This window comes from Lontra canadensis, unplaced genomic scaffold (genome assembly GCF_010015895.1).
Source record: "Lontra canadensis isolate GAN:19392208 unplaced genomic scaffold, GSC_riverotter_1.0 scaffold118, whole genome shotgun sequence".
NCBI classification, from domain to species: Eukaryota; Metazoa; Chordata; class Mammalia; order Carnivora; family Mustelidae; genus Lontra; species Lontra canadensis.
In genome coordinates this window covers 1,519,071-1,545,263 of record NW_022631112.1, presented here as the reverse complement: position 1 = coordinate 1,545,263, position 26,193 = coordinate 1,519,071, and the positions used below count along the sequence as shown (strand labels likewise).

General features: G+C 46.8%; 1 protein-coding gene across 5 annotated transcripts in view; it reads right to left on the bottom strand.

Moving 5' to 3' along the window:
- The window catches only part of KIAA1549L (KIAA1549 like), a 249,203-nt gene that overhangs the window by 34,041 nt on the left and 188,969 nt on the right, over window positions 1-26,193 (bottom strand). For all 5 annotated transcript variants that reach the window (XM_032840969.1, XM_032840968.1, XM_032840965.1 and 2 more), the window contains 3 exons: window positions 21,677-21,855; window positions 15,642-15,859; window positions 9,019-9,148 (listed from right to left, as the gene is read on the bottom strand). In XM_032840969.1, the coding sequence (XP_032696860.1) occupies window positions 9,019-9,148; window positions 15,642-15,859; window positions 21,677-21,855 (527 nt within the window). The remainder of the gene's footprint in view (window positions 1-9,018; window positions 9,149-15,641; window positions 15,860-21,676; window positions 21,856-26,193) is intronic.

The following is a 26,193-nucleotide window of genomic DNA, read 5'->3' as shown; positions in this document are numbered from 1 at the left end:
GAGACCAAGTGGAGGGTTCAGCAAGATCCATTTCTGGGCCATCTGGCCATGATGCCTTGATCTGGTTCTGTGTCCATTTTTCTCTCCACCAAACAGGGTCCTTTGGGCAACACAAAATTAGGGCTGCTTCTCTCCATCTGATGTCAGCTCTGGCCTGAACAGCCCCAGTGCAAGTGCTGCCTGTCACCAAGGAGGCAGAGACATGCTTACAAAGCCTCACTTCCCCTGGTCCCCAGGGAGAAGCGCTCTCAGGGCCCAAGTCGGGGCAACCGCTTCCCCCTGAGCCTACCTCTCAAAAACTTCTCTGAAAACAAAAGGAGACTGGCACGCTTCAGAACAGGTAGGAGGGTTCAAATTCATGGTTTGGTGACTCCTTTTCTGCAATCAGCATGAGAACGAAATTTTTAAAAGTCTCAGCAAAATTGCACATTTCCCTGAAACTTCCCATCCCCCAAATCACATTCCCGGTTGGCTCTGTGCGTGCAACCAGCCCCTATTCTTAGGTGCGTTCCAAATCACCTCATTAACATAACAAAACACACATTAATATGCTCATCACTTAAATTCCAAGGGTTTTTGGAGCTCTGTGTCCTGAATAGTGGACAAAGACCAAATACACATTTCTTATTATAAATCACAAAATCACAACATGCGACAAAATTCCTAGCAGTCCCGAGATGTCCGAAGTGCTGGGATGGAAAAGAAACAAAAAACAGCGGCCCTCTCTCCCTCATGGAATCTGTTAGCATAGTTACAACAGCTGACGCTCACTGGGTGTTTTCTATGTGCTTTACCATTATTAACTCACTTAATTCTTACAACAACATTATCAGGCAGGTGCCCTTTGTATCCCCATTTTCTGGATGAGAAAACTAGAGCACGGAGAGGCGGAGTAGGCCAAATTCATGCTTCTAGTAAGTTGCTGAGCTAGAATCCGAGGGCAGCCAAGCTCCAGGACGACAAGCCTGACCATTCCACAGCATTGCTTGTTAAAGCTGAGAACGGGGCGTGAGCCAGTCAATTAATTACAAATATCTTTTAAAAAGGAATCAACCTGAAAGTAAGCACATAAGGATGGCTTTTGCTCATGGGAAGTTGTTTCACTGGTAGCGTCTGAAGGGAGCCATCCCTTGCTTTTTCTCTTCTTAGCCAAGCAGGTGCTGTGGGCAGCCGAGGAGACAGAAGGTCAGTTTTGAGAGCTGACACCACTCCATAACAAAACAGGCTCTCCCCAGCACCCACTCAGATCTGCTCTTTTCCTTTCGGGTCTTGGAAAAGCCAGCCAGACTCACAAAATCCCTCTTTCTCCCTCCATCTGGCCCTAAAACACAGCCTCTCACTGTAGCCAGGCCTTCCCAAGCCCACAAGGAACAGCAGTCTCTAGCTCCTCACCTCACTCAACTCTCCCTCTACAGAGGGCCAACAAAAGATGAGAGGCGGAGACTGGAGGAACAAGTGACATGGAGGGTTATGCTGGTGTTGTTCCTTACAAGGCCCAGTCACCACTGTTCCTGGAGTAGTGGGTACTGCAATAGTCCCAGCACACATCCCTTCCTGGCCCAGCTCCCTCAGTGAGGTCTTACCCGGTGAAACCCATCAGTGTAAGCCTCCCCCCCCTCCCACTGCTAGAGGGATGGATACATGGGTTGGGCACTTGACCTTCAGAGGCTCAGTGAGAGTAAATCCCATACACTTTGTTTCATGGCTGGGAAGGAGAAATTCTCTCTTTCATTGGTCCATGTAGTATGTACGCTCCTGCAGCCATTTCCTAGTAGAGCCAACCTGTGGATGAAGACAATGCCTAAGGACAGCGCCGCACAATGTGGAGGGATGGAACTGGAGCCCCAGTGTGACCACGCCTGAATTTACTGTACCCAATGCCTTCCCTTCATGATTTAAGATAATTTGGTTCGGGATGGGTTTTTTGTTACATCAGCCCAAAGGTCCTCACTGATAACCACTGCTGAAACGGAACTTAAAACATAACATACATTTGTATGCTAGTCAAATCAAATGTGTATATGGCTCAGAGTTCTAAAGCCACCCTCCCCATCCCAGTCTCAGCTCAGGAATCCCGTCTGCTGGCTGACACACTTGTTTGCTCATTTGCTCAACAAATAGAGACACTGAATTTACTATGCGCCAGTTCCTGTTTCAAGTGCTGAGGCTTCCAGGATGAATAAAACATGATTCCTGTCCTTGAGGAGTCAAACAGGGAAAATAACATGAGTAAGTCTACAGGGGGGAACCCAGGAGAAAGGACTTGGATGGGGGTGAGTCCCCCGTGTGACGGGAGCACCAAGGACAGGCGCCTCAATCAGCCCCACAGATATGGGGTCAAGGAAAAGATTCCGGGGGAGAAAATGTTGAGACTAAGTTCTGCAAGCCTTGCCTAGATCACTGGTCTTCAACCAAGAGCGGGCTTGGTCCCGGGGTAATGTCTGGAAACCTGTTGTCACCACTTTGCAGGTGCTTTGGTAGCTGGTGGGAGAGGCCAGGCACGCTGTTAAGCATCATACAATGCACGGGACGAAGAATTATCCAGATCCCAATCCAACAATGCTGAGGCTAAGAAAGCTTGGCTGTATGAAGTAGGTGGGAAGGGATGTCTTGAGCAGAGGGGAGAACACAGAGATGGGAGTCAACATGACAGAGCTGGGAAGGGCCTATGGGGCCAGAGCCAAGGGCAGGTGAGGGAGCGACAAGCATGTGCTAGAAAGGTGCGCCTGGGGCCAGCCAGCGCAGATGCCTCCTGGGCTCGGAGCAGAGGGTTCAATCTTAACATGAGGGCTGTGGGGATTTCCCAAAGGATCTGACACCAGGGTGTGTGTTTTAGAACACCTCCTCTGACAGCTGTAGGGCGGCTTCCCAAGTGGTGAGTACTGGGGACCGGACCATCAGCAGCTATGGCACCGACAGGCACAGGCCTCCCGTCCAAGTTCACTGGCCCAGCCTGCTGCACTGCTTCTGCCGTGTCTGCACTTGTCTCCTCTACGAGTGTGGAGAAGCACTCGAGTGACTCCATCTTTCTCCCCTCCAGCCTCAGCCAGGAAGTACGATGGTGGCCTCACCTGTGAGGCTTACCTGCTAACGCCAGCAGAGGAGGTAGAAATCAGAGAAATTTCCCCAAAAAAATCAGACAAAGTAAAACTTTGAGAGGCCCTTAGATGATCCCTGGGGTACAGCGTAGGTGCCAGTGTATGCAACCTTACAGAGTAGTATGTGAAAACCAATATACCGTCTCTATAGAACATACACAAAAACTAATTTCGGGGGCAACATTTAAAGGCTTCCCTTAGTCTTTCAGGACCCATGTTGCTGAATTCACATATGTAAGTGGATCCAGCACTCGGTAAATGTTCACTAGAAGAAATGAAAGGGATGGCAGTTCCCAAGGAATTCTCATTAGCTTGAGGGCCTCTGCCTCCTGCAGGGGCTTGGGGGCACAGGTGGGCTAGGGAGCACACAGGGCCGGGAGGAACTAGCGTGGCGTGCATGGCTCAGGACCAGAGGACTTTCCCTCCAGCGGCTGGGCACACTGCCAGCAGCCGGGCCTCAGCTGTCAGCTGGGAATTGCCTTTGCTCTCCCTGGGCATTGGTGGGAATCGGCAATGCCAATTCTCTTAGTAGCAATTGTCCTTGGCTAAAGACAGCTGCCTTGCCCAAGGACAGCCAGTGATGGTCAGCGCTAGAGTACAAAAGCCCAGATGCTTCACACACACGCTGTGACCTCTGCAGGGTTACATGAGCTTAGCCGAGACCTTGTAATATCTGTACCACAGCCCAACTTTGCGCTGTGCCTCCTCTTGCTTCTTTCCCTTCCTCTACAAGTGTCCCTACCCAGAGCAGCACACAGGGGACCCCGGCCTGCAAGAGTCCAGGAGAAGCAAGATCGGTAGGCAGGCACCACGAGGTGAAGCAGGCAGTGTTCAGAGCACAGGAATCCGAGAGCATAAGCAGGGAGACCGCACTCGTGTGCTTACAGCAAAGGGGAAGTTGTGTGTCTCCTGCCTGGTGGGAAACGGCCCATGTGGGAAGGAAATCCTGGGCCTGTCGGGGAGGCCTGGCTCCCAGTGAGGTCACAGGGCCATCCTGAAACCTGGCCTACTCCCTCTCAAACCTGCCAACCAGAATCCACTTCCGGCTCCCCACTTGCCAAGCAGCATCCATCTCTGTGGGGGGAACAAGCTTCTGGACAGCCACGGCCTGGTGATATCTGGCCCACAACACGAGGCCCCTTCGCCGCCAAACCCCTCCACCTCTTTGTCTTGGGCTCATCCAGGGAGGCTGACTTCTTAGTATCAGATAGTCCCCCAGAATTAAAAACCCCTAAACTAACTTGAGATGACCTATCACGCCAGGCTTGTTGACAGCTTAAGCTAGCTAGCAGAGGTAAGAGAAGGAGATTAAGGGCTCAGCGGGGAGCACACGTGTGAGACAGTTCTGGGTGGGCTGCCAGGGGGAGATCGTGGTGAGGACGGGGTCATCGCACGAACCCCCAGTTCAGAGGGCAACAGGCAGGCTGCCTCAGAGGTGAAGGACTAAGTCCTCACACCCAACCCCTTGCCTCCCAAAGAAACCAAGAGCTGGTTGTGCCCTGAACTGGGGACCTCATGCAGCTCGAGGACAGCCTTGCCCTTTCCTGACGGTAGTCTCTGACCACCATGCCCAAGCCGTCGGATGCTGGGGCGGGGGGGGGTGCGGGTGGTAAGTGAGGAGGAGAGGCTGCTGCTGGTAATACAGGACTGACTCCCTGACCCCAGACCTGCCATTAGCCAAACCAGGCAGCCGGGGCTTTGTGGATCACACCGCATTCCTCGGTGCATGGAACCCGTCAAAACAACCGCTCGAATTTTCTGGCCTCCTTCCCTTCTAGTGACCACCGCTCACCTGGGACAGGGGGAGTTGGCTGCCTTGTGAGGCGAGGGAGGCTAGTAAATAAATGCCCTATCAAACACCACTCGGCCTCGCAGGCCTTCAGCCGGTGGCTGGGGACCGAGCTCTGAACTCTGAGTGATGCTTTCATCTTCCCTGTAGGCCTCCTTGCCTCCTCTGGCTCTCCTCACTGCTTCCCGAATACTGCTCTGCCTGCTAATTCTCTGCCTATCTCTCCTGTACCTGTGATGGGGTTGGGGGGCTGGCCCTCGGCAACCTCCTTGCAGCGTGCGTTCCTGCAGTGCCGAGGCTGACCGGCCAACACTCCCTCATGGCCCTCTCTGAGGCGGTGACTGTGCTTGACCAAAACTGGGCTTCTGTCACAGAAGGCCCTGGTGTGCAGGCCCGACAGAAGAAATGAGGCAGGGCCCGTCTTTCTGCCCCCTGGTAGTTCCCAGGCAGCAAACCCCCCCACCTCCCGGTCACAGCCAGCCCAGTGGTTTTGTTCTCAGTCACTCCCCATACATCCTGCCAGGCCTCTGATGATTTGGTGTCTAACTCTTCACAGTCGTATTTGGTCTATTCAAATGGCTTGAGGTTTTCTGTTTTCTGCAGCAGAACCTTGCCTGACATAGTATCCCTTTTTGTAGGTTTATGTCTACTTCTCAATTGCAAAACCATCTGGTTTTCCACTAACATTTCCAAATGTTTCTCTGAAGAACGCTTCTGGAGTGACGGTGATTGTGGTCACCACCGATGAAGCCTCAGCATCCCCTCTTCTGAGAGGTGTGAGCTTTGACAAGGTGCTGGAGAGAAACCTAAGGGAAGGGGCCTGTACAGCTCTCTACTTCAGAGAGGGGAGCATTCTTTTTCAAAGGTACAACTCAGATGTTCCTTTTCAGAGTCTCCCTCACAGCCAAGGCACTTAGCTGATCCCATTCCCATCACATTTAAAAACTCCAAACACGAATCGAGGTTGAGGACATACGTTTTTATTTCTGGGGAATGATTTGGTTATTCCTTGTCCTTTGGAAGCAAAGGTTGATTAATTTGCCTGACAGAGGGAACATCAGTTGGGTCTTTATTCTGCCTGAGAATTCACATGTGGGGCATTTTCTTTTCCCTCCACATCGCCTCATTATTTTCTATATGACTTTTATTCAGGAAAAAAAAAATTTTAAAAATACTTTGAAATAGAGGTATTTTTGCTCTTAGATATTAGTCTGACATTATCTTTTCTAACTGTTTCATGCCCTGGGAGGAATTCATTTCAATGCCAAGGTTAAAGATCTGGTCTGTCCACCTTTCTAAAATCATGCCTTCGTCAAAAGGGGGTGCTGTCTTCTGGAAAATTATCAGCCAGTTGAGCCAAAGGAATTGCCAGGAGTGTACTGCATCCCTTAGCTGTTAGGGAGACCAAGAGGTTAAGAACTGTTGCTGCAAAACACAGTGGCTCCCACACCCCTTAGAGCTAAGGGTCTATTTTGGGCAGATCCCAGTACATCCTTGCTCTATGGAAACATTTTCAAACAATCCAAGCTTCCCTCAGTCCTAGGGCTAAGATTTGCCTGTGCTTTGTGTGTTCCTTTGCTTCTTTATTTATTTACTCACTCTTTTTTACATGCAGCCTTTCCTGTAGGGATTCTCACGAGGTCAGCTTTGGAGAAATTAAATCAGTCTCCCAGTGCTTCTGTTTCTACCACATCAAGGAGCAGGTACCCCCTGGTGATCCCTAACCTGGCAGAAATGACTGGAAATCTGGGCCTGGCTTCAAGATCCCCAGACCCAGTAAGAAGAATGACATGCTTCCAAATGACTGATCCGTTCACTGCTAGGCTAATGGATTCTTTTGTCAGAGGTGCCCTAGCATTTTTGGAAAATCAGGAGTTTAGAAAATGAATGCATTGTTTAAAGCCATGACTCTCCTCTTTTCCTCCTTTATCTGTGGGTCCATTTTTTGCTTTTATGAGTTATCCATGCAAGAATTCTTGTGAGACCTACCATCCAGCTTCTTGGTGAGATTGGAAGTATAGGATATAGAATCATGTGAAGGCAGATATATAGTGTGATGGGTTTATATGGAAGCCCTACTGCATGGTAGTTAAGAGGAGAGGCTCTGGAGTTGTGTAGACAAATTAAGTAATTGCTCTGTGCCTTGATTTCCTCATCTGTATAATGGGCATAAGGGGGTACATACCTGGCTGGTGACTACAAATTCCATTAGATAATCCACATAAAAAGACTAGAATAGAGGCTGGTCTACTGTGTGCAGTCAGTAAATGATGGCTACTTTTCATGTGATCAGCACAAAAGGCATGGGGAAAAGAAACAGGAAGCCACTGCATTCTTATAAATAACAGTCTAAATTCTTATAAGAGATCCCTAGACAATCATTTTGTCTTAAGGAAACTTATCTTTGCTTATGTTTTTGAGACCACATGCAATTCTCAAGACACATATTCTAATTTTCTGAAATCAGAAAAATCTATTAGAATAGAGTGGGCTTCCCTTAAAGCAATCTGTAATTGGAATATTTATACATGTTTGTAGGGGGTGAGCAACCTCCTTTTAAAAATCATCCGTATCCTTCTGTTGCCATATGTACTCACAGGGCATTCTAAAATTATTAAGTCACTACTACAAGTCACAGCATTGTCTATGGTTAAAAGAAAAAAAAAAAAAGCAACACACTGTTCTCTTTTCAAAACTAATAGAGAAACTGCCCTATTTCCTCAAAGTGTAAAAATGTCTGTGCCTAGAATCTCACAAGAGACCCATTAATTCCAATCTTGAAATACATTAAGAATCTTATCATATACCTCAGCTACTTCTGAGCAAAAGAAGTCCCCCAGACCATGGGCACGTGGGAAGAATATTCACTGCTGGTACGGAGAGATTAAGTGGAAAATTCAAATTTTTAACGACAGGCTGATTATCAAATTGTTGACCGGCTTTAGTATAAAAGATTTTTATGAGGAGAACAATTAGTGTTGAGTAACTTCACCTGGAGTTAAAAAAAAAAAAGATTTGCCTGAAGCATCTAGAATTTTATAAAACTAAAATATCAATTTGTTTTATATGAAAAAGGAAAACAGAAATAAAAGATAAGGTTATCATGACCAACACAAACATCAAGGGTAAAGTATCTAGAAATTCAAATTAGGTAGAATATCTCTGTTTTTAACGGAACAATTAAAATTCCCTCTTCAATCTTTTGTGGCAAACAATGACCAATCCTGAGTGGAGAAAAAAAGACCTTCTTGCCTTCAAATTAGCACAGTACATTTAAGAAACTGAGTGTCATTTTCAAAGTACAACCTCGCAGATTATAGCCAAATTTTATCCAGACATTTTTGAATCCTAATTCTTGATACAAAAGCTTTTGTTTGTAATTAGAGAAATGTTTCAGGAGAATGGGAAAGAAACCTTTATCATAAAACCCAAGGGTAGACCTAAGGCCATCTGAAATTCTGGGGCGGGGTGAAGTGTTATCCAATATCCTCTCAGGGTAGCATTTCTGTGAGCTCAGGGATGCAACTACGTTAACAGGCCAGGAGCCATCGGATTTGAGACACCCACCGCCTTGGAGCTCCTCTTCTGGGGAAGTGCAGTGGGATTAGAACAATTTTTGCTGTTTGGAGACACGACTGCACATAAGCATGGTTTGCATCCTATGAAATCACCAAATCTCTCTGTTGGACATCTGATTGTTTCCATGGCATATTGGGGAGTTATGAAATCAGGAACAAATCCAACTTCTCCACACTGCCATGGATTAAAAGAAGCCTGTGTTCAAATGAATTCTAACCTACAGCCGTGGTTCCTACTGAGCTTTAAGGAGAGAGGGGGAAAAAAATTAAGGACATTTGGAATCACTGTTGACTTAAGATCAATACTGTACTATTCCTAAAAGAGTTGGATTTAGGAATTAAAATCCTTTTAGCAATAATTTGTCACTCTGACCCATTCCAAGTCATGTTACTCTACAAAATAGGTAATAAGGAATAATAAAATAGCAAACATCTTGGTGCACTTCTAAATTCCACAGATATACAGTACAGTGAAACATTGTGGGATGCTCTCTCTCCTTTGTTTTCAGGGGAAAGCAAAGCCTACGTTCACCTTAGCCCAGCAGCGACTTACATCGTATCCACTGTTACGGATCCCGCGCCGGGGTCGCTCCCGAGTCACCAGAAGGTCCATCTCTGTCTCCCCCGGACTCGGGCTGTTCAGAGACTGCCGGCTTCGGTAGACAGAGTTCTTCATCGGTTGCCTGAAGAAAATCCAACAACTGTTATGATGCAGCAAATGCCTTGACAGATGGAATTCTCCACGGATCCAAACTACAGGCAACCAATGAAGGCTTTGGATTTGCCTTAGAGATCTCAGGATTCATTCCATTTGTTCTCTGGCCATAAGAGGCCAGAGGAATAGTGGAATCAAAGTTTGTTTTTGCTTTTTGTTTTTTTTGTTTTCCCAGAGGCTGTAACCATTTGGCTTAATTGTAAATAATCTGCTTATGGGAACCAGGTAACTAATCTATTGCAGCCCTACAACTACATCTGAAATTTTGCCTCCCGGCAAGCCCAGGGGCTCTCTCTTGACCTCTAAACCTGCTTTTGTTGACTGTTGACTCAGCAGCCTGCTGTTCCTTTTAACCTTTTTGATTTCACAGACAGGGTTCTACGATGTGTTAATAAACCCTGCAGCTAATGGGCCTCTTAATACTGTGAATATTGATATTTTCTTTCCTAACTTCTGCACAGGGGATTTCTTTCTGGGCTAAGGAGCCATGAACCAAGAGGCAGTTTGGAGCTGAGCTCATCCATCCATCCATCCATCCATCCATCCATCCATCCAATATTCACCAAGTGCCTACCATGTGCCAGGCACCATGGAAGACAATGGCCATTCATAGTGAACAAGACAGACATGGCCCTGCTCTCTTGGAGCTTCCATTCTAATGGGGGAGACAGATAATTCGCATGATTATTTCAGAGGATGATGAGTGCTATTACGAAAAATAAGATGTGATGGAAGATGGCTAACGTGGGGGACAACTTCAGACAGGATGGTTAGGGAAGGCCTCTCTAGAGAAGGGACAGTTCACCTGAGACCCAAAGAGAGCCAGCCACATGCCAACCCTGCACAGAACATTCCAAGCCCAGGGAGTAGTACGTTGAGAGGCTCCACTCAGCTCCCTTAGGAAAGACATACATTTGTCACTGTTTACATTTGCCATTTCAGGAATCTTTTTGAGGATGAAGAAAGGAACAGGAACACAGTGAGGGTTGTGGCTGTGCTTTTCTCCTTCCACACAAGGCAACTCTTACAAGTCGGGAGTGAGGCCCAGTGGGGATGGGTGGTTCCACATGGCACTGCAGGGTGCCAAAGGTGGCTCTCCCCTCCCACCTGCCTGTAGGTTTCTCTCTGTGAATACTGGCATTTCGGAACATCTGTCTTCAGAGAATCCCCCCTGCCCCAGCACCTGTTTCTTGTCTCCATCGTAAGATTCTATCCATTCATGGGTTGAAGGTGAGGAGGTTATATTATTTATTCCCAGTGACTACGTGGGAAGCCAGAAACCTGGCAGGTAGACATAAACATTCCTTTTCAAGATCACACACCCAGTTAGTCATAGCATGACAGTCACACGCTGTTAGCTTAGAACAGACATTAGAACGCCCAAGGCAATACACTACCGTCGCAATTAGCCTGAGGAATAAAATAGAGGCTATTAGACCTATCCCCTTATCACGAGGATCTTACTCCTGTTTAGAGATCACTCCTGTGATCTCTGCTTGCCTGATACCCATGATGACCTTCTTTCTGTGGGAGCACTCTGATGTTCTTTGGAGGCTATCCTTCCTGCAGGAGTTGGCCCAGAGCATCAAGCATCACATCCCCAAGGCCACAATGATCAGTCAGAGGATGGGCACATGAGTTGGTCCCAATGAGACTGAGTTTCAGGGCTTTCGCTAGAGCAACCAAGAAAGAGGCATTCCCTTGGCCTTGAAGTTTCTGAGAAGATAGGATATAGGTAGGGAGTTGCTGGCAGCCAGTTTGCCACTATGAGTTAAGAGTCTGAAGAGGGACCAGCAAAGAGTGATGAGAGAACAAGCTAAATAAGGGGGACATTGTATGAACCCTTGGATCTAGTCATGCCTTAAGCCTTGCCCTTTCATGTTCAATGACAAATTCTCTTTTTATTTAACCAGTTTGTTCCGGATTGCCATCATTCACAACCCAAAGTACCCCGACTAATATAGGGCCTTAAAACCTGTATTATAAACTGTGCCCTATGGTTATCTGCAATTAGAAGCTTCCTTTAGGAATGGAGCACAACCTTGTGAAACAGAGTGATTCACCCTTAAAGGAAGACCCCAAAGAATTCTCATCCTTGACCTAATTACGGATCGCTTTTTGAAAAAGGAGGCTTCACAACTGTCCTGAGATTGCCAATTAACCCATTTAGAAAAGATTTACTAATAAGGGTGGTGGGGGAGTAAACACTAGGATTAGGAATTGACATTTAAGTAGGCTATTTTGGAAGTATTAGAAATACAATAGCAAGATTGTGTGAGCCCTTTCAAGAACCATGAACGTGGGTGAGAACTTAGACATTGGGGTGCATGCCAGTCTGCTTTTACATCAAAGACAATGTTCCATTATGGTACTCATTTTAAAGGCTGCATTTAACATGGATCTCAATGGACCAGACCACCCACATGCGCCTGGTGCATAAGCAACTGCTTAGAAATAAATTGGGCTCTTGGGTAGAGAAATTACTTATTTTAATCAAATAGAGTTCCATTAGGTATATTCATTTCTTATGGGTATTTTGTGGGCATATTCTTCAAAAGTTAATAAATTTTGAAACTTGCAAACTTGAAAAGTTTTTTTTTTAACCTCTGAAAATATTGCTGGGTGGATAGTAATACATTTTATTTGTACTTTTAGGGGCTTTTTAATCCCAGGATAGTTTAAGAAAGTAGTTCTCAAACTGTGTTCTGTGGGAACTCAGGGTTCCATAAAGATGAAATGTAGTCCCTGAGAAGGAGCAGCTCTGGTTTCATGAAAACAACTCCATCTTTATTAGTTATTGCCTTAGTTTGGGTTCCCTGGAAGCAGGCTCTGTGATGATTTGAGTACAACTGGTTTACTGGGGAAAGGCTTCTAGGAAGCACAAGTTGGGAGGTGGAAAAATGAGAGAGAGAAGGGAAGGAGGCCAACAGAGGGTATGAGATGGTATTTTGGGCAACCGGGGCCTCAAACTTACTGGAGAAGTGTGGAGAACAGTTGCATTAAAATGGAGGCTTTACTTTATGTAGGTATGGCCAAGACCAACAGATCAGAAGACAGCTGCCATGGAAAAGACAGCTTGTTGTACTCAAAATTCCAAGAGGAAGGGACCTGCCCTGGGGTCCCACATGGGAGAAGCACCGGGGTCAATCACAAGGCAGAGGCGGTGAGGGGAAAAGGGGGGCAAGAGGCTTTCTTGTGGTTTCTTGGGGAAGGAACAGGCAAGGCAGGGTAAACAGGCTTCGGCTTGGATGGCTGGGATCATTTCAGCAGTCTCTGGGGCAGAGGGGCCGTTCCCAGTTGTGGGGTAACCAGCCTGCAGGTGATCAGGGCACAGGGACTGGAGCCCAGAGTGGGAGAGCCCTATGTGAAGGAGAAGGTTGGGGGATGGGCCCCGGCTTGTTTGGTTCACATAAAAAAGGTGCACTTGGCAGGCGAGCCCGGTACTGCCTCAGAATTTGCCAGACGGTCCTGGGAGGGGCGGTTTCTCCAGAGTTGGCCAGGCCCCCGATGTCGAACATCCAACAGAAGCTAGAAAATGTGGTTATTACGACAGTGTAGCTTACACTCAGAGTTCTCTTGCCAGGGTGCTTCCCCTTCAGCTCGTATCTGTCCCTGTCCCAAGCCCTTCTGGGGCACGTCAACCACGCCACATTTCCGGTGGGGGGCGCCGAAAAGTCCCCCGGATGGCAGTTAGAGATGCCTGCGGGCCGTAGGGCGCTGCTGGATGCGGGCTGCCCAGGAGCAGTGGGGGCCAAGGGAATCTGTGGGGAGGCGGCTCTGCCAGTATCTTCCTCAGTTACATGACGACGGTCTTTATGCCTCCAGGTAAGAGTTTATAACATAAAAATGGGGGTGTTCTTCTGACTTTAAAGAAAAAGCTGTGAAGACCCTTTTAAAAGATGTTGGGATGAGTCAACATTCGGAACGTAAACGTTGTCTTTGATTTGATCTAATTTAGGTCTCGGGGTAAAGTCCTGGTTACTGTCGCTGCCCCTGGACTGGAGGACGCGTTCCTCTCGCGTCCCTTGCCATGGAGAGGTCACTGAAAGCAGAATCTCTGCAGAGCGGAACTGGGAGCAGCAATTACGAGGTAATTCCAGCGTGTGAGAACAGGCCCCACACACTGGCAGTAGCCCCGGCCTCACCGGCAGAGAGCTTACCAAGCCGCCATCATTCTCTTTTTCTCTGTGAATCCTTCCCTTCCCAATCCCATCCCTTGCTGATCTCATCTCCATTCCTACCCCATCCCCCCACCCAACTTGTAGTCTTCCGTACTTTTCCCTTCACTGGAGGAACAAATTTTTTTTTTTTAAAGATTTTATTTATTTATTTGACAGACAGAGATCACAAGTAGCCAGAGAGGCAGGCACAGAGAGAGGAGGAAGCAGGCTCCCCGCCAAGCAGAAAGCCCAATGCGGGGCTCGATCCCAGGACCCTGGGACCATGACCTGAGCCGAAGGCAGAGGCTTTAACCCACTGAGCCACCCAGGTGACCCCAGCGGAACAAATTTTAACATTATTTTTAGAGTCATTCAATCATTTCTTTCACAGACATTCATGGAGAAGGGAATACACATTCAGGACATCAGCAGGCTAGGGAAGGGCCTTGAGGATCCAGCCTGAACTTTTGCTGGGCAATGGGATAGATCTCGGGGTGGGGGAGGGGTGTTGTGTCCATTCTCCTTATAAAAAGCTCCAACCAAAATTTCTTATGTATTTCCCAAATAACCTCCAAGCTAAGTTCCTCTTATTTGCACACAATCTTTGATTCATTTTCCAAGTGGCAGCAGGAAACCCAGGAAAAACAACCCCGCCCCAGTCTACAAAAGACTGCTGAGCTAAAAAATCCCCAAGTGTGACCTATAAGCTAAAAAAGCCGCCAGCCTTCCTATAAAACCCATAGCCTTCTTCTCTTTGTTCTACACTTACCAACACGGGGACACGTGCATTGTGAGCCCTGTCAAAGTGGGATTTTCATACTAGCTTATCACACCCATCGAGTCTAATCAGAAGCATGATGAATGAAGCCATGGTTTCGAATTCCCTCTTTATTAAAAATAAATTATGTCAATTCAATTACTAAAATTCAGCCCTACCTCCCAACTTTATTTTGTGGCTTCCATCCAAGCCTGTCACATAGTCACTTTTGCTTTGAACAAATGGCCACTCAGGCCGGGAGCTGTCCTGTCTCGCCTCGTCTGCCAATAGGATATATGCGGGGGGGATCGGAGAGCTGGCATGCCCGGAGCCAGGGGGCTGTTGCCAAGGAGAATGTATACTTGGAAGGGAGGGTCTTGAACCATAAAAATGCTTCCAAGGAGGGCTTTAGGGTGGGATGGAAAAGAAGAGAGACGGTCATGTTCAGCTTTGCTAGCCTCTTCTTTACCCAGTAGGTGAGGTCAATCTGCTTAGTTAGCAACAAAGCTTGGGATAATGCAGAGGTGCCTGGGGGCTCAGCCGTTTAGGTGCCCGACTCTGGATTTCGGCTCAGGTCATGATCTCAGGGTTGTGGGGCTGAGCCCTGAGTGAAGAAGCCCCATGGCAGCCTCCACGCTCAGCGGGAAGTCTCTGCTGGCCATTCTCGCTCCCCATCTCCCTCTGCACCTCCCCCTGCTCACTTTCTCTTTCTCTCAAATAAATGAATAAATACATCTTTGAAAAAAAAAAAAAGCTTGGGGATGATGCCAGTTCAAACCCCTGGCCCTGCCCGCCCCCCGCCCCCGAGGCCAGCTCGCCCCCCCCTTACAGACCATCACATCGCAAATACCCATTGCACTTGTGAGTAACGAACTTCTGGGATAGTTCTCATTTTTCTCCCATCAGACTGGAAGTCTCACAAGAGCATTCACTGGGCTGTCCTGCCCACCATAGAATGCTGAATGAGTGGAATGAATGAATGAATGAATGAATGAATTTATTTCTAGGACCATGAGAGCAGTCAGCAACTTGTTCGGTGCCTCATGCATAGTCGGTGATGATCAATGTCAAATAAATGAACAAATCTATGAATTACAGAGAGGAATCCAGCACAGAGCGCTGAGTCGCTGTTGGACAAGTACCTACTGAAACTGAATGAAAGAGTGAGGCATGAAATTGGCATTCCTTATGCAAGAGCCACTAGTTAATTGAAAAATACAATGTCCCTTGATCTGGAAGTGGGATAACCAGGCAGGTGGTAATTGTATCTTCACCCAGCTCTGAAATGGCTACTGGTTTGAAATATTATTGAGCTAAATGACAATTGTGGTTGTTTATCCAAGTATTTCTTTTTTTAATGGCTTCAATTTTATTCTTTTCTAAACCCATTATGGAGCACCAGCTCCATGGTCCAGATCACCAGCCAGCAAAGATCACAGTCGTAAGGTAACAGATCAAGGGACCAAGACTTTCTACCCAAGGCACCCTCTGCCCTCAACCCACTAATGGGACAGGGCCATCAGAGAATCCCTTAGACACTGTACCTGTTCTTAGACTCAGCAAATGGGGCACAGAGTTCTGGGTCTGGATCCAAAACATGCTCAATTTCCTTTTGGGTTTTCTCATACATCTTTTTCCTTTCTGTCTGAGCCTTGCTCGTCTCCACTGGGGGGAAGTCATAATATCCCTTCCTCTTGGCTTTGAGGCGCAGCTTGTTCCGATAGTGCTCGATGTCTGACTTCTGCTTCAGGGCTTTGTTCACCTGGGGAGAGAAAGAGTCTCAGGCCACACCCAACCAGGCACGGCCAACACATGGGAGGTTTTCATCAGGTCACAATTCCTGCAAAAGCTGACCTAGGCTTCACCTCTGGTCTTTCAAGCCAGCCAGACCCACCTGTGTCCCACTTCAAGACCAACGCGCAATAGTGGGCCACAAACAAAATAGAGCCTGACACTCACATACGCTACTTGGACCTTCCATCAGGGGCTCCTTCTCCCTACTCTAACCAAGTCTGCTCAGGCCTTTGTAGTGTTGGGCTAATCTCACCTACACCCTTTAGGTTCTCCTGTCTGGAAGCTTCTGACTTGGAAGCCCAGCTGGATCCTGGTACCCCACTTGTAGTTCCAGCCCTGAGGAAGCCAACGGCCTCCCCTGGCCATTTAGCTCATGCCCAGTTGGACAAGATAGCCAGTTCCCAAAGAGGCTGAATTGTGTCGAATGGAGGGAGAAGGCAGAGTAGACGTCCTGTTTCCAAGTTCTCTCTACCAACCTGCATTTAAGAGCTTATTTTTGTCAATCTGTATCTTTCTTGAGAGGTAATTCTGAAGCCTTATATGGCCACTCATGTCAGTTAGTTCCTACTGGATAGGGCAAAGCCAGTCTGGTCATATAGGAAGGAACATGGCCAACACACCTTCTGACCTGTCAAAGATACAAGCAGATGGCTATGCTAAGTAAATAAATAACCAACAATGAGGACGTTATACCCATGGGCAGAGCTGACTGGTGAAATCAGCCTGACATCTACTGGATGATATGGAGGCTCATTCGTGCTGTTTGTAATCAGACTGGATTCCATTAACATAACCATGTATAGTGTCATTATTATATTCTCTTTAAAATAATCTTTAAAAGAGTTATCTGTAATTCATAAACAGAAAATTCATCTAGTGATAAAAGAGTTCTACAGGATGAGGCCCAAGGTTCACTAACACAGGCTCTACTTTAGATGTTTTATATTTATGGCATATTTTTTTCTGACCTTTGCCAAGGTCTCCCCACCCTGGGCCTTAACGATATTTTTTGGCTGGTAGCATTTCACAGTCTTCATTGTTCCCTCATTCTGCTTGCCACCAAGAAAACTAGGCAAAGAGAAGGAGCTAGGATGACATCTTCTGAGCCAGGAATCCCATTTCTGGAATCTCTCCTTAACCAACATTCCAAAATGGCTTCAAAGTCAGAGATGAAAGTTAACATCACCAGTAATCAGACATATCAGTATCAAGGGCTTGATGCCCACAAAAGGGCCCATCAACCCCGTGGTTATGCCAAAAATGCATAACTACAATCCAATCACAAGAAAACATCAGACAAACCCAGACTGAGAGACGTGGTCTATGATAACTGGCCGGTACTCTTCAAAGTACTCATGAAAGACAAAGAATGGTTACAAAGAAGGACTAAGGAACTGTTCCAGACTGGAGGAGACATGACTAAATGCCATGTGGGATCCCAGACCAGATCCTGGGACAGGAAAGGGACATTAGTGGGAAAACCAATGCAATTCAAATGAGGTCTGTAGATTAGTCAATCACAGAGTACAAATGTTAATTTCCTGGGTTTGAAAATTATTCTATGGGTATGTAAGATGTTCACACTCAGGGGGTGCCTGGGTGGCTCAGTCACTTAAGTGGCTGCCTTCGGCTCAGGTCATGATCTTGGGGTCCAGGGACTGAGTCCTGTGTCAGGCTTCCCTGGCTCTGCGGGAAGCCTGCTTCTCCCTCTCCCTTTGCCTGCTACTCCCCCTTCTTGTGCTCACTCATGCTCTTTTCTGTCAAATAATTAAATAAAATCTTAAAAAAAAAAAATGTTCACACTCAGGGTAGCTAGGTAAAGAGCCAATGGGGCTCTCTGTACTGTTACCACAACTCTTGAGTAAATCTGAAATTATCTCAGAATAAGAAGGTTTTAAAAGTCAAGCATGACATTACTCAGATATAATAACCAGAATCAAAACTAAACCACAAATTACCAGGAAGATTTGAACAATGGGCGACCAGTTTTACAATCAATGGTATACCTACTCAACGAGGTCATGAACAATGATCGTCCCAAAGATAATAGCAACAACTGCAAATGTTTAGATATGGGGAGCCTGGGTGGCTCAGCTGGTTAAAAACATCTGCCTTCAGCTCAGGTCATGATCCTGGGGTCCTGGGATTGAGCCCCATGTCAGGCTCCCTGCTCAGTGGGGAGCTGGCTTCTCCCTCTCCTTCTGTCACTCTCTCACTCAAATAAATAAATAAAGTCTTAAAAAAAGATATGATATAAAATTGTCTGTATGAGATTCTAAAATATACATGAGTTTGTTCAAAAGTCTGGGGAGGTGGTACAGAAAATGAAAACAGGATATGTAAGGGTAGTGAGATTATAGTGGTTTTTCTTTTTTCTTCTGAACATTTTATGTGGCTATTATGTTTTCTTTAAAATAATTTTTAAATGAATTACCTATAATTCATAAAAGGAAAGTTGATGGCTTTGGGGTTGTGGTTTCTTCAGTGAAACAAGCCAACCATAAGAGAAGAAGGAAGAAAATTCTAAGACAATCTGTCTTAAATGCTACAAAGCAGTAAATTACAGAGAACACTTCAGGGCTCGTTTCCAATCCAAATGCCAGCAAGGTCCATTCCTCTAACTGCCATAATGTAACAGGTATCCATTTCTGGATAGGTAAAATACTCATCTGTTTTTCCTTCTGGGACAGGGTGATGGGCCTGGCAGAAAAAAGGAGTTGTACGTTGAATTTCACTGAGATCTAGAACATGTCCCCATGGCAGTCACATCAGGAAGCTGGGGTGAAAAAATCCCGGCAAGGTACCCATTATCTAGGTCCACACTGGGCAGACGTCCTAATCAAGAGCAGTTACCAGGTTATTAGTGACCCCCTCAGAGGCCTCCAGTCATTGGGCTTGTGTATCAGGTGGGAGAACTGCCTAAGGAAAGATTCAGTGGGCATGATTGGCTTTGAGAAGACATGAAGGTTCCCAAATTATAGAACCAAGAGACATAAGACGATAAATAATCAATGAATCCATGCTCATTGGCTGACTAATAACAACAACAACAACAACAATAATTTACTGATTGTACATTACAATCTGCTATGCCCTGTTCTAAGTGTTTTACCTATAGTAACTCATTTGATCCTCCCAATAGCCCCATTTTACACATGAAAATACCGAGGCATCAAGAAATGAGCTAACCTGCCTAAGGCCACATAAATACTAAGTAGAAGACCTTGGCTTCAGATCCTTGCAGGATAGCTTGAGAGTCTGTACTCATCTAAGCACAATGCTATTTTTCACTGACATGCTGCAGTAAGTCAAAGAGAGGGAAAGAGCACTGGACAGGGAGCCAGAGGGCCTGAACACCACATGGGGGCTTTCACAATATCCACAGTGTGCTTCTGAGCAAGCCGCTTGACCCTCTGGCCTCGGTTTCTTTGTCTAAACTATGAGGAAGTTGGCATAGAAGTTCTCTGTAGATCCATAACCAGTGAAGTACTTTTTAAAAATTGATGATCCTCAGGTCTCGCCCGCCTCACCACACTCCCCCATTGCCCTGTGCCCTCCATGGGGCCAGGCCCCTGCCCCCACTGCTGGCCCGCTCCCCCTGCATGGGGACCAGCAGCAACCCATGCCTGGGGCTTCCCAGGTCAGAGTTGTCTTCCCAGCTCCCCAAGAGGAAGAAGAAGAGATATTTGTGGCATAACAAGGCCCCTGCACCTACTTGACTATGACTGCCTTGGTGATCCAGCCCGCACCCCCTGCAGGCTGAAGCAGGCCTGGATCATCTGTCAGGTCAGGTCCGGGCCACATCCCCCTTTTCAGGGAGGACTAGAAGGCCTGGGAGGACTCCGTCCCCCACAACCTCTCCTCCAAGGGATGCTTCTGCAAGGTGCCTAAAGTTCCTGCAAAGCCCGAGGCCAAGGGCAGCATCTGGGTGGTCACCGTGAGCCTGATCCCAACCTAGGTGCTGTGCTGGTGCTGGCAGAGCAGGGGCATGGGGGGAGATTCTGCCAAGGACCCAGACCCCTGCGTGAGGCACTGCTGGCCCTCCCAGCTGCCCAGTGCCCAGCCACCCCTTGGTGAGGGCTCCAGCAATAAGTCTCGCTGGGCGACCCCTGAGGGCATGCCATGGAGCAGCCCAGGTCCAGCCGACTCTGGACACAGTGGGCAGGAGGTGGTGCCCACCCCACCCCTGTCCTCTGAGCGACCTCTGGGGCCCCCTGACCCCTCTCTAGGCCCAGGAGAGCAGAGGGGAGACTTTCTAGGATGCTACCACCCCTCTCCCCTGAGCCCACAGCCTGGCCCTGCTACTAACTGCAGGGTACCCCAGAGCCCAGGGGACCGTCTGGTGGGAGTCACAGGGCCTTACTTTGGGCAGCTGCCAACTCCTACTTGCCAACTTCCACTCACAGTGTGGTCATGCCTTTGGTTCCCCTACTGCCCCACATTCTGTCCCCAGTGCTCACCCCTTCCATGAGCCCAATCTACTAGGGGGATAGTCCCTGAAGCCCATGGCCCTCCTGGGTTGTTGTAGGACCTCGAAGCTCTCTTCCAGGGGATGCCACTCCATAGGGGCATTTGTGATGTGTGGGTCAGCAGCTCCAGGCTCCAGCTGCCTCCATCCCAGGCTGGCTACCCTCCTGGCACAACCTGCGAGGTTCGCAGAGCAGGGCTGCTCTCCTCTCCTACCCCTTCCTGCCACCGTTGGCTTGCTGGGAAACCAAGGCCAAGAGGACCAGGAGACGTCTGTGGCCACAGCAGCCTTGAAATCCTGATGTGGTTTACAATACCCAGGTGTAGAGGGGCCTGGCATGTTCCTCGAGGTGTGATGGGAAAAACACTTTCCAACCTTGGAAATCTCTACCTGTTGTAGGTAACAATTGCAGTTGGCAGACAAATGAAATGAACAATCAACACAACAGCTGGACAAGAGAGAAAACCCGAATCAGGTGCGTACCCATGTGTCAGGTAGGTGCCCCCGTGCGGGTTCCACGTGCATGGTCATAAAACTCAGAAACATTTCCGCCCACCGCCACTCTGCTGCAGGGGATGGAGGAATGGCAGATACTCTCTACCTGACTTCCTCTCTTGCTCTTCTCTAAACTGCCCATAGCTACCATCCATTCATCTGTTTCCTTTGGTCAAATCACGAGTCTCTGGAGTATATTACAAAATTTTTTCAGTCTCTTTGGAAAACTGATTCACATCCTGAAATGCACTGATAGCCTCCTGGAAGCAGGCAAACGGTTGTTTCAAGCTGGCTAAAAAGTGTTAAAGTCATCTCAAAGCCCCTGTAGTAGGCCACATTCCTGCCTATAGGACATTTTCTTCTCTGGTCCTTTATCAGTTTGAGCCCCCTTCATCCCACTACAGCTGACAACCCATGACGAACAGGTTAAGAGTGTTACCAAAGAAGACGGAAGGTTATGTATGTGTGTAAGGGGATGGGGAAGAATTTCTGATGTTTCTCTTCATAACTACAGTTAAAAAAAGTAAACTCTATCCTCAACGTGGGGTTTGAATTCACGATCCCAAGATCAAGTGTCACGTGTTTTACTGATGGGGGCACCCAAGTGCCCCATTACTAGTGGTTAAGAAAAAAAAAATCACCCAATAAACTCATTTTGGGTGACTTGCCTCCTGATTGGTACCACTGAGCCCCGCACACCCAGAGGTAAAAATGACTGATAGAGCCCTAGACACCACATGTAACCCGCATCCAGTTCACCCAGATGGTGTTCCCCAGTCTGAGTCCCCAGAGGCCCAGCTGTGCTGGTCCCCAGATGCTCACCTCGCCATTGAGGGCCGCCGACTCCTGGCTCCTGTCCGATGTGGGATGCACCACGGGGAGGGCTGTGGGTTTTATGGCAATGAGCTGCACGGATCCGGAAGACGTGTCAAAGGGATCGGCAGCCACCTTGCCAGCGTTGTCAAAAAGCACGGCTCCGTCCTCTTCATCACTCGCCGGCACTGAAGCACAACATAAACACATTGATTTTTTTATTGTGTGGGGATGCTGCATGGTCGTGGGGGAATCTATGTAAGGCTCCCTGGCTGAGGACCTTACATTACTCATCATGGCCTCGGGAACCACAGCGTCGGGTTCGGTGCCAAGGGCTCACTACTGTTCAAGGACTTCTCTTAAATTTAAGATCTATACTATTCATTCCTTCACCGTATTATCAACGGGTAGGAAAGAATCATAGAGGTTTGAATTGAAACAGCAAAAATCATCCTTTCAAAACCGTGACAAATGTTTTTTGAAAAAAAAAAAAAAGTAAATTTTTTTCTCTGTGTTTGAGTTGGAGAGGAAAAAAGTATAATTTGGCCAAAGCTGGCAACTATTCTTAAAATATGACAGTCAATGGAATAACAGCGTTCATTCTAGTCTCTGGCACCAAAGCCGCCTGTTTTTGCCCAAGGTTAGGCAATGAGTCTTCCCTGGTCAGCTGGCCGTAGGAATTACGGCTGATGCTCTATTTTTTCTTTCTCAAGGCTGCTTCTCCAATGATTTGGGTTTGGGGTTTTGTCATTGGTTGAAACAAAAGAAAACTAAGAAATAACCTCCAGAGAAACGAATATAACACTATCGACAACTTCCCTAATTAAATAGAGTGAATTCCGCCTACACTCTGTTAAATTAATTCTCCCCTCTGACAGATAATTCTGCTCTGATTGCTGAAAGACACCAGTCTGCCTTGTGTGTCCATAACTAAGCTGCGGATGAAGTCTCAGAGCCGGTGGGATCTTGCTGATTGACTTGTGCTTAAAGCACTTTCCCATTAGGTAGCTCTAAGAATGACAGTTTATTGAACAAGGCTGGGCGAGAGACAAATGGATCCCGTTCAAACAACTAGACCAGTGGGCAATTTGGGAGCAAAATAGGTGTTCTGTAAAATATGAATGTAACAGAAGTGTATTCATCTTTCCTACTGCTTGCTCAAGACATTGGGATGTTCTTTAAATTATTAAGAAACACATAGTTTGTATCATATTGTCACTTATCATAATCACAGATTTGCCAAAGTAAGCAGAGTAAATCGTTATTGTACGATGTGGCTCAGACTCCATAGAGTCTAACAGTGGGCTATAATTGGAGTGTTTTTTTTGGTTCTGTGAACTTATTTGCAAATAGGAGGACATGAAACAGCCAATGACAGAAGAAAAGCTCTACACACACGTCTTTTTGGAGTAGAGCTCTGCTGGGCAATTCCTGCCTGACCACCACCTATATCCCACCTGGACAACTCCTATGACACCATCTACAGCAGCCAGCCTCCAGGACGGCACCCAGTAATTCTCACGTCCAGATATTCACAGCCACAGTGAATAGTACTGAGCTGTGTAACCCCTGGGGAATTGTAGAAATGACAAGGCCAGGTCATAAAAAAAAAAAAAACAAAACCCTGTGGATTCTATCTTGCTCTTTCCTGAATCACTTACTCCAGGGAAAGTCAGCTGCCCCGTTACGAGGACACCAAGCAGCCCTATGGAGAGGTCCACATGGCAAGACACTGAGCCTCCTGCTGACAAGCCACCTTGTAGGTGGAGTCTGCAGGCTGGGTCACGTCTACAGATGACCACAGGCCAGGTCAACATCCTGACTGTGACCTCCTGAGCCGGAACCACCCAACTACGCCACTCCTGGATTCCTGACCCAGATAGAACAGGAGAGAATAAACATAGATGGTCATTTTTGGTTGCCAATTGTTGGGGCCATTTGTTACACAGCAGTAAGTACCTCATATACCTAAATAATCTCCCTTCTGGGAGCTTCCACTCTTGTCTTCCTGCCCAAGATACATACTCACAGCAGCCAGCATGGCTATCTCTTTGAAAGGTAACCAGATCACAGTACTCCTCTGATCAGAAACCCCCAAAGCCTTCAATCTCTCTTAGAATAAAACCCAGAGTCTTTCCTATTTGGCCCTGACCACATGGCCAAGCCTATTTCTCTTATCCACTCTGTTCCAGCAACAACAGCCTTCTTGAACACACATGGCTTGTTTTCACCTCTGGGATTTTGCATTAGGTATTCCCCCTGCTCAGAATGCTCTTTCCCTAGATTTTTGCATGCCCAGTTCCTTCTTATTTTTCAACTGCAGTTTGAAAAAGCCTTTCTTTATCCACCAATCTAAAATAGCCTGCCCATTGCCCAGTTACATTTTCTTCTTTGCACTTATCACTGCTGATGTGTATTGATTTAACCTGTCCCCTGCCCCTTTCCCTGGAATAGAAACTCCACCTTTTAAAAGGCTGATGCCTATTGCCTTTCATGGGGTCTCATATGCAATTGGCTTTTAGTAAGGGATTTGTTAAATCAATGAATTAAGGAATGACAAAAATTTCCTGACTTAGAAAAGGAGATTGTAGGAAGTTGTTAGTATCTGCAAAACAGGTGAACACGTCAAAGTTAAAATTATGCTATCACAAAACTGTTCAGAGGGTGAAGAGATGGTACTCGGTGTTTTTAATGATTCTGGGTTGTGATACCCTCGCTTGCCACCCCGTGGACAGGGTAAGGAGAGAGTATAACTGTAACGGGACGGGAAAAGGGTATCCCAGAAATTGTATGAACATTAGTTCTTTTCCAACCTTATTCTTGAAAAATACTCAGATTTGCACAATAATCTCTCCAGGTTTAAGAGAAAGATAATTAGCTATCCTGCCTCCCTCCCCCAAAAGATTATGTAAAAAGACATTATATTAAATATTGATATATGAAAGTGAGAGAGTCCAAGAAGTTCATGGGCATATTTGATGTACAGTTTGTCCCTAAAGGGAAAGATGTAAGAGAATGCTAAAGGAAAGGGCCACAGTTAAACTGTGGAAGTGTCCCACATACCATACACCCCCAGCATCGTCATAAATGCCACCGGCCCTGACCTCATTGTGTGTTAGTTGCACTGTTGGTTTTAACTAGCATAAATCAGCAATCTAATTTCCTTCCTTCTTTCCCTCCTTCCTTCCGTTCAACTTCCAATCCAATAAAATACACTATTGATACTTTGATGAGCTCTGACGTCATGGATAGGACATGGTATAGCGGAGCCTGTGATAAAAAGGGCAAGTGGAGGTTCCATGGAGGTTCCATGCAAGACCCAGCCTAGAATTCTGATGTGCTTTAGCATCTGTTGGATTTTAGAGTGAACAAATTGGTCCTATCATTTCTGTTTGAAAATTTCAAGCTGAACCCCACTGAATAGGAACCGGCAGTGAAACAGAGGCCACCACCCATGGAAACTCACTGGATTTACCTCTGGCAGAAAGACAATGCAACAAAGTACCATGAACCTGGAGAAAGGATGGCTTTTTAATAGAACAAACACATTAAAACCTCAACCTCGTGCCATAATTGGATTTTATTCAGGCACCTGGCTCTTGTTATTTCTGATATTTAAATAATCAAAGTGACCTAAACAATAAGGAGGCAAGCAGAGCTGTGGAAAACAAGAACAGAAGGTTGGCAGGAACATTTTGGGCAGGTCAGTGTCTCACCAGCAAGGGTGGGGAGTGATGGGGTTGGAAACAGGCCTTGCTCCCTCCTTTTCTATGGATTAAATGCAAGGGAGAGGGAACGGCATCATCTCGTAAACGTGACTTACTGACAGAGGAGTGAGTGCATTGTACATTTCTAAGCAAGAAAAAGGCACAGAACAGTAGGTGCATAGATTCATTCTCTAAAAGAACAAAGCAGTACAACAAAACAGATATGTGTGTGTTGTCATATGCATAGTTAGAAGGTCTGAGACAGACACAGGCTAAATTATTCAAGGTCATCTGAGGACTGGCGAGGGTGAGGGGACATGTGCGGGAGGACAGACTTCGACCTGACTTCATATATCTCTGGGAAGACTTCCGTGAGCTGGCGTGGCAGAGAGCTGATAGGTAGGATTTCTGGTGGTCCCGGGCAGGGTAGATATTTCAAGAAAACCCCAGATGCCATGCTTGATCTGGGTGTCGAAAGCAGTCTCTGTTACAGGGCATGGGGAGTTCAGGAGAAGAAGAAATTCAAGAATCAAATCGGTAGGACAATTTAAACCAGTGCTTTACATAATGGTTAGAAATAGGAATGAGGTCCACATTTGCCCTGCAGAAGACAAATCCATTGTGTCATTATCCCTTTTCTTACGTTCTTTTTTGGGTCAGAACAAAGAAATCAGTGGCATTTGGAAGCAAAGGAATATCTTGGCACTAGTCCAAGAGAGAGACCCTGAATCCTAGTCCATCAAATTCCTGTCTACCGGAGCGCCACATTATTTGGCTTTTCACCTGGCCTTTCTGCAGGATCCCACTTACAACCCATTG